The sequence below is a fragment of the Colobus angolensis genome, unplaced genomic scaffold (genome assembly GCF_000951035.1).
Source record: "Colobus angolensis palliatus isolate OR3802 unplaced genomic scaffold, Cang.pa_1.0 Scaffold217, whole genome shotgun sequence".
Classification (NCBI taxonomy): Eukaryota; Metazoa; Chordata; class Mammalia; order Primates; family Cercopithecidae; genus Colobus; species Colobus angolensis.
Window position 1 is genome coordinate 39,923 of NW_012115344.1, and position 8,802 is coordinate 48,724.

Here is an 8,802-nt window from a genome sequence, read left to right on the forward strand (position 1 = left end):
CACTGGCAGAGCCCACCTAATGCCCCCCACTCTACCTGCTCCCCTAGCCTGGGAGGAAGGAGGGTGGGAGGTAGATGTCAGCCTCTGTGTCACTGGCAAGATTTGATGACCCTGTTGTGGGGTGGGCATGTAGAATTGCTTCTTCTTTTTCTGAATCTCACACCATCAGCATCAGTGTAAAAGCCACAGAGCACCCAGCACCAGGTAGTGTCCCATGATGTTATCTTAGGGAGATTCTGAAAAGTGTCTTGACCCTGAGTATCTCCTTCAGCATTTTTGAAAAAACAGTCACATGTTCTCTACATTTAGGAGGCCCTTCCCAGTTAGCAAAACTCTTTCATTAATATCATCACATTTAGCCTCAGTAAAGATGTAATGGGCTGGTTGAGTACTTTTTTCAAAACAAAGGATGAACAAGCTCAGAGAGACTGAGTGACTTACTGAAGGTCACACAGCAAATGATAGACTATTTTACTTTATGTCTAGGTTCTTCCACAGTATAAAATAGATTGTATGTATTGCAACAAGTAGCATTTTTGAAGACAGCTGTAACTCCTTTACCAGGAATAATGTTTGCACATCACATTTAGAGATAAAGCTCAAAATGCAAATCTTCCCCTGAGAGTGGAAAAGCATGAACAAATGAGCACTACAGGCCTTTACATATTCAAAATATTAAACTAATTCTAGGATTGTAGACTTGATGTAAGACATGGTAGTTAATAGGAACGTTCTAGATTAAAAACAATTTTGCACAAATATACATTTGTGTGTGTGTGTATGTCTACTTGGAAAACATATTGCTTTAGGTGTTTTTGCCATTTCTTAGTTACCAATTTTACACTCTGTGTTCACAGCATTTGTCACCCAATATCTACACATAAAGCCACCATAATACTTTAAATTACTTTATACTTCATTTTCAGCCCATTGGAATCATAAACTAAGACTGTTTAGCTAATGAAGCACTTTCATGAGGAAAAATTGCAGATTTTTTGAACATGATTCTAGGAATAGTTCAGTTTTCACATTTAGTGTCCAAACCTAAGTTCATCACATGAAGCACAAAATCTGCTTGTATTTTTAAAAGTCAGTTGTATCTTCACTGTAAACAAATAGCATAAAAGCAATAAAAACACTTCCCTTCATTGTATGAAAATGTGTGGCATTTTCTTTGAGTTACTAAGAAAAATCATGGATTTAGAACTTCTGGATCTTCTTCACTTGTAAATTTGAGTCTATTCTTTACCATACTGTAGTTTTCAGCCTAGGGATTTGGTACATTTTATTTAAAAAAGAAAAATGCAGACAGTGAAAACCGAGACAGAGTTAGAAGACTTCAAGCACAGTGGTCCAGCAGGTGTATGTTCAGAGCAAGGGAATGTTCCCCTCCACCGGATTCAATGACTGAAAATTATGAAGATACCAAAAATGCAAGAAGTCACAGGAAATATTTTTCCTCAATGGCAAAGATGACACAGTAGAATGGTTAAGAAGGATGGTTTATTGGCTTCAATTCCCCAGCTGATGTTCAACACTTTATTTAGTTCTCATTTGGATTTTAAACATTTGCTTGACAAATAATTTCACATCAATTTCAATTTCTTTGGAAAGCTCCCATGTGTAATTTATTTTTAACATCTCTGAAGAGCAGAATTAATGATTTCTGCTAGGAATTAATGATTTCCCGGCTGTTGCTCCAGATCATGTAGGGTAGAGGAAGCTGAAAACTGCTACGAGGAAAGGCATCTCTATTGTTTCAAAAGGTCAGGATGGTACGGATACTGCAATAGGAAAGAATAGACATTGTGTTAACATTTAGACAACCCACATGCTTCCATGTGAGAGTCCAAGGAGCATTTGAGGTGTCTGAGTGAAAATCTGTCTGTGTTCTCAGCCACTCCACTCCCATCCCTATGCATCTGGGTCAAGTCAAATAAAGGGAAGTTCATGTTTTTTGGTTTTCTCTTGTGTTTTCCTCAATCTTAAGCTCACTCACAACCTCCTGAATATGCCTGTCATTTATATTTCAGTTCTACACTAGCATCTTCAAAAAATCATTTTTGCTTGCCTACATTCCTGGTAAAATAAGGAATATAAAGCAATAATAGATAATAACATGTAATAAGTTTTTGCTATTTGTCACATGCTTCATGCATTTTTTTCACTTAAATCTCAACCTAAACAATGACACTAGGAAGTTGGTTTCCATATTATTTCCATTTAGAGATTATAAAAACTGAGACTTAGAAAGATTTGTAACTTGCTCTGGTCACACATATAGTATAGGGTGTTGGGATTCAAACCCAAATACAAATTTGCACAAATTATAAGATGATAGATACCTTGCCTGAAAGAACTGATAATTTAATAAAGTTAGGACCATGCTGGAGGTTTAATAGATCTTTGAATCAGAGATGTTTAAGTATTCTTACAAGTAGAGAATAAAGTTGATTTGTATTAATTCTAAGATACTTCATTCTTGTGAATATTAGAAACGTACACTTTACATTAGAATTAATGCCCTTTCTATAAACCAACTTTTGTTGAATACTTTTAAGAAAAGATGATCTTTGAGACTGAGAATTTATATATATATATATATATATTGTGTGTGTGTGTGGTGTGTGTATGTATATACACATAATAAGAAAAATATATACACATAATTTAGAGAATACAGGATAGAAGAAGCTGGTAAAAAAAAATCTGTAATCTTACAACCTCAGAGTAATCATGGTCAATGTTTTCTGGAATTCTATCAACATTTTCTAGACACAGATACATTTTTTACTGTCTTTTTTGAAAATTGGGGATCATCTTATAAATACAATTTATATGATTTATTTTATGAGTTTAAAATTACATTATGAGAATTTTCCAATGAAGTCTTTTATTCATGTCTAACGGTTGGAATTTATTAAATCATATTCTTAATGTTGTACTTTTTGAATGTTTCTAAATATTGATATTACAGCTACCAAGTAAACATGCTTAAACATATATGTATGTTTGAGTTGATTATTTCTATAGAATAAATCTCTAGAAATGGTATTGCTGGGACAAAGGATCTAGGTTTTTTTGGAGGTTTCTGATACAAATTACCAAATTGCTTTCCCAAAAGGATGTATCAATTACTATTGAAAGTATATGCAAGTGCCCGAGTCACCTTACTCTTACCAATATTGATTATCACAATTTTCAATCTTTGCTTACTGATAAGATTTATTTTATTTACATATGCATATTACTATATGATATTCTTGTAAAGTGAATTTAGGCATGCTTCATGACTTCTTTTGTTGCTCACCACTGTCCTCTGGTTTTGGTCATCTCTATTTGCCATCATCTTATCAATTCTATGATGATGATGATGATGATGTCAATGATAATAATGTTGACAGTGATAATTAACCTTTGATGAATACTGTTTTCCATATACATACATATATATGCACTCTTGAGGGGCGGTGTGGTTAAATAGAAAGTGAATAGATTTGCTAACAAGATCTTCCTTCGAATTCTGGCTCCTCTTCTTACCGCCTGATGATTTTGACCAAGTCATGCCTTCTCTGCTTCTTAGTTTTCTCTTCTCTAAGATAGTGAGATAGAGACTGACACTGAGCATTGTTTGCGAATCACATGAGAAGATGCAGGTATCACACTTAGTAGAACAGCCGGTGCTCTGTGGGTGCTAGTTTCTTTCCTTACTCAAGAATATTTGTCGGATAAATTGTCTAGTATGATAGTTTTGTGAGTGCCAAAGAAACACTACTTAAAGTTGAAAACCTCATGAAAATAAATGTTGAATAGTAGAAAAATCTCAGACTCTGGAGCTAGAAGGCAGAGGTTAGATATAACTGCCTGTTTCCAGTTATGCTTCATATACATGCATGTGACATAGTTCATTATATTAGGTGATTGTAAGTGTAAATGTTAGAGATAGGAAATAGAATTGGCTTATTTTTCTAAGACTTGGAGAAAATGTAAGACAAACATTTAAAATAGGGTTTAGTACCCTTCTCTTTTACAACAACTTTTCTTTGTAAAATTTTTTTCTAAACTGCAAAAAAAAAAAAAAGAAAGAAAAAGGAAAAGAAAAAGGAAAATCTAGTAATATCTACTTAGAAATCAATCCTAATGTAATTCCACCTACTCCCATAATGAATATGCTGAGGATGTCCTGAAAATAATTTTAACATACAACCATTAGATGTCACACTTACTTAGATGACAGGCAGAGGTATCAGTGAATCCATGTTATAATTATGGTTGTTTAAACTTATTTTTTGGGGGGGTGGGGGCCAAGATGAGTGTTCTTTTTTAAAGAAGGTTGAGTGACTCTGATCATTCATATATGCTGTAATCAACCTAATTTCACTTCAGCAGAATAGGAAATGTAAAGCAACTGTTTTTAGCTTCTCACAGTATTACCTTACATGTGCTCCATGCAAAGATTGAACTGGCAAAGGAAAACCAAGGCACTCTAATTTTTTCTCATCCTTCCACTTTTGCATTCTCTGCTAGACACCCCACTACCGTAGAATACAAAGCAAATCAACAACAAAAAACAGCTTAAAATCTACCTCTTTCCAGAGCGAAGCAGGTCAAATCCTTCATTTATTTTTTCAAAAGGTAAGACATTTGTTATTAATGCATCCAGTGAAAACTTCTTAGCCATAAAGTCAGACACAAGCTTGGGGACAGATTCTTTACTCTTAAAGCCTGAAAAGAAGAAAATATCATTGTTAGATTCAACCAAGGTAAGTAGGAGAACTGAAGAGAAGATTTTCCAAATAAATACAAGTTTAGAAAAGGTACTGCTATAACTGAGGATAATAAGAGCTAGAGTACTTCAATATGCTTTTACAGTGCTTTGACTTAAAAAAAAATCACAGATAAACAAGGGTCCTTACTTATTCTCTCTCTCACAGAGAAATTATAGGACAGATGTTATACCCAAGGTTAAGGAGCAAATTTATTAGTTGTCTAGATTTGTGTGTAGAGATGATTTATCGTTATAGATTTCCACTGCCTACTAGAAATGTCCTTGCCTTATGCAGTCACAAGTACAAAAAGAGGTGGAGATGAAAGTCCTGGTTGATAGTGACATCAGAAAAGTCTATCTTGGGGCTGGGCATGGTGGCTCATGCCTGTAATCCCAGCATGAGCACATTGGGAGGCCAAGTTGGGCAACTCATTTGAGGTCAAGAGTTCGAGACCAACGTGGCCAGCATAGTGAAACCTCACCTCTACCAAAAAAAAAAAAAAAATTAGCTGGGCACAGTGGTGTACTCCAGCTACTCTGGAGGCTGAGATAGGAGAATCACTTGAACCTGCAAGGTGGAGGTTGCAGTGAGTCAAGATTGTTCCACTGCACTCCACCTTGTGTGACAGAGCAAGACGTCATCTCCACAAAAAAAAAAAAAAAAAAGTTCTGCATTATTGGAGACTATAGATAGAAAATAAACTTTAATTTATTTTTAATTTCATTGCTTTTCAAAACCTTGCCTTGTCACTCATAAAAGGAGAGAAATTCTTAGGTTAATGAGAATTTAGCTCTGAAGCCTAACTACATACCTCCAAAAATAGCTCCTTTCCAGGTGCGTCCAGTCAGTAGCAGCATAGGGTTTATTGAGAGGTTCTGGGAATCGGGAGGTACCCCTACGATGACACTTGTGCCACATGCCTCATGACAACATAACAGGGAAGCCATCTGGAATAAAATGAATACTTAGCATCCTTCATGTGGAGTGACATAGTTCCTAGTCATAATGCACAATAACATGTAATAGGCTTAGTGGGATTGTGACTGTGTAGAGGGAAGAGACCATGTCTTTTGCTCCTTCATTCCCCCTTTCTTTGTATAGGATAGTGCTGTGGATGTAGGAAATACCCAGAAAATGGTTTTTGAATGAAAGCATGGATGAATAAACTGGTGTGCACTTAGTTCTTCCTAATAAAGGAATAAAGAGGCAAACATCATTACAAACATTTTAAGTCCTGTTCCTTGTACAAGTGTATATCATTCTTAGGCAATCTGTGAGTTGGTTCATTTTTCATTGATTTATTTCATAGGTATTTTGAACCCAGTACTTTCAATCCAATATTTTGATGGTGAACAAGATAAATGAGTATATCACCAAAATTAGTCTCTTGTCCACTTGATAGACTCCCTTTTTAACAGATTCCTATTCTACTCTCCATTTCTCAAGTGGACATGTTTTAAACAATGTTTTTACCTCCCCAAATGTATATTGGTTTTACATTAAATTACATTTATTATTTGGGAACCTCAAAAGACAGTTCAGAATATCTTTTCCAGCCAGCTTTTGGAACATGTTCTGTAGTTAGAAAATGGTTTAGAATCCCTCTAGGTATATAATGATAAGTTCTTTGATTTTGGATTCTGACCTTTGGGAGAGCACACATCCTCAGAACATGTGGCTGTCAGACATTTGGTGTCCTGAGATAAGGTACACTCCAGTTCCACATGAGAAAATGGAGAGAGATATAGAAAAAGAGCACAAGGAGAAAAGCTGTAGACCTGGAAAACAATGGATTCTCTTGACACTTTATTCCTCTGTGGCGTTTGTTCCAGGTCAAGGCTGGTGGGAACTTTGATCTCAGGGTGCTGCTCCCTGTTACCCACACTGCTGGACCTTCTAGAAAACCTCAGCAATGGAAACTTGTTGGTTTCTGGAGACTTTTTCAGTAGGATTCTAGAGAATTCTGGGTAGGTGAAATATAGTAGAGATGTGTTTCCCATTGCCTTTGGTATTTGTAACTGTTTGAAAGTGATATAATATAATAATTCAAAGATGATGTAAGCACTGCAAGATTGGAAATAGTATTTCATATCAATAATGCCAACTGAGGCTCAGCATGGTTGCTCATGTCTTTACTCAGCGTTTTTGGAGGCTGAGGTAGGAGACTCGCTTAAGGCCAGGAGGTTAGGGCTGCGGCGAGCTATAAAAATATCACTGCACTCCAGCCTGGGTGACAGAGTGAGACCCTGTCTCAAAAAAAAAAAAGTGGGGGTGGATGGACAGCTGACATTTATTGGGAGCTTACCACATGATGGGTTGTACTGTGCAAAGTATTTTACATGCATTGTCTCATGTGTTTCATAAAAGATGCCATGAGATATGTAGCACTTAACTTTTGCAGGTCGTAAAATCTGTTGACTTTTTAAAGTATTCAGTCCAAGTAGTATTGGGTACTAGTTTTGTGCCAGGCACTGTCCAGCTTCTGTGATAAAATATAGCAATGCATTAAAGCAGTCACTTTCCTTAGGGTGTATTTTCTGTTAATAAGATAATAGTTGGTCTAAAATTGCTCATTTCTTTTGACCGAAGAATACTATGTAAAAAAGTTTGTAATTCATTAAGAGCATATACAAAATTGTTAAAATATTTTTGTTAAGAGTATTAAAAAAACTTCTTAATTTTTAATTTGAGAAAAGGATTTGTATTATTTATATATAAGTTTGCATTTTAAACTAAAAATTAATAAACTATATCTGTAGTGACTGTGTTAAGAAAAACCTTTTTTCTTTTCTCAAAAGGAAATATGACGTGAGACAGGTTTGCGTAGCTGATCGAATGGAAGATTTCTCATAACAATAAATTAAACAAGCCAGGTCACAAAAAGATGATGGGAAATTTCCATTCATAATTAACAATATCCTTTATACATAATACATATATTATACTGCCTAAATGCATCCTCCAGGCTGCAGAGGCAGAAATCTCAGGGCACGTCATGGTACATACCATGGTGTCAAGCCGACCGATGACTTCAAACGAAAAATCCACACCTCCATCAGTCATTTCCTTTAGCACCTCCTGGATGGGTTTCTTGTAGTCTTGAGGGTTGATGCATTCAGTGGCACCCAACTCTTTGGCCTTTGCAAATTTGTCCTTATTGATGTCCACCGCAATGATTCTGGCTGCTCCAGCTGCTTTACAGCCCATAACAGCAGATAGGCCGACCCCTCCCAGGCCAAACACAGCACAGGTAGAGCCTGGGGTGACCTATGTTTTCAGAAAATGCAAAAATGAATTATGTTTGTTAGAAATTGCTTAAGCTTTATAAAGTGCCATGGCTTGTGTGTTAACAAGAACTACTCAGATTCTTCTGTTCAATATGTTATCGAAACCTGTTTTGGCTTGAGATGCTTCATGTTTAAATTCAAGGGGATGAACCAGTTTAGTGGTTCTGAAACTGCTGCATATTAAATTCATCTGGGGAGCTTTAAAAACATCCCGCAGTCCAGGTCATAGACCATGCCAATTAAATGAGAATCTCTGCAGGTGGAACTCAGTCCCCAGGGGACTCCAATGGGTCAGACTGGGAACAGGAGGACTGGATGATCTTTGAGATCCAGATGGCAGTGATTACAATCTTGTAGGGACTCTCGATTGCTGAAATCCCTTAATAACCAGCTTCAGTATCTCATACATACACCAAGGCAATATTTGGAAAACAAAATAAGTGGAAAAGGCTACACCAGGAGACCGAAAAATATTCCACTTAAACTCTCAAAAATATTCCACTTAAACTCTTAAACTCCTTTGTACATTTTTGTTCAGTAGTCATGACCAGTATATCCCTGCTTTAAAAAATATACTTATGAACAACACAACAATGAAACATTAGTCTATATTTTAATAATAAATAAAATCTATTTTTTATTATACATTAAGTTCTAGGGTACATGTGCACAACGTGCAGGTTTGTTACATATGTATACATGTGCCATGTTGGTGTGCTGCACCCATTAACTCGTCATTTACATTA

The 8,802-nt window shown here is 36.0% G+C and overlaps 1 protein-coding gene across 1 annotated transcript in view; it reads right to left on the minus strand.

The window, feature by feature from the left end:
* Positions 1 to 1,483: 1,483 nt before the first annotated feature.
* LOC105512659 (alcohol dehydrogenase 1C) overlaps positions 1,484 to 8,802 on the minus strand; it is a 21,686-nt gene continuing 14,367 nt past the window's right edge. The window contains exons 6-9 of the mRNA XM_011943184.1: positions 7,776 to 8,036; positions 5,581 to 5,716; positions 4,587 to 4,725; positions 1,484 to 1,784 (exon numbers count right to left, since the gene is read on the minus strand). Coding sequence (XP_011798574.1) covers positions 1,760 to 1,784; positions 4,587 to 4,725; positions 5,581 to 5,716; positions 7,776 to 8,036 — 561 coding nt within the window. The 3' untranslated portion in view covers positions 1,484 to 1,759. The remainder of the gene's footprint in view (positions 1,785 to 4,586; positions 4,726 to 5,580; positions 5,717 to 7,775; positions 8,037 to 8,802) is intronic.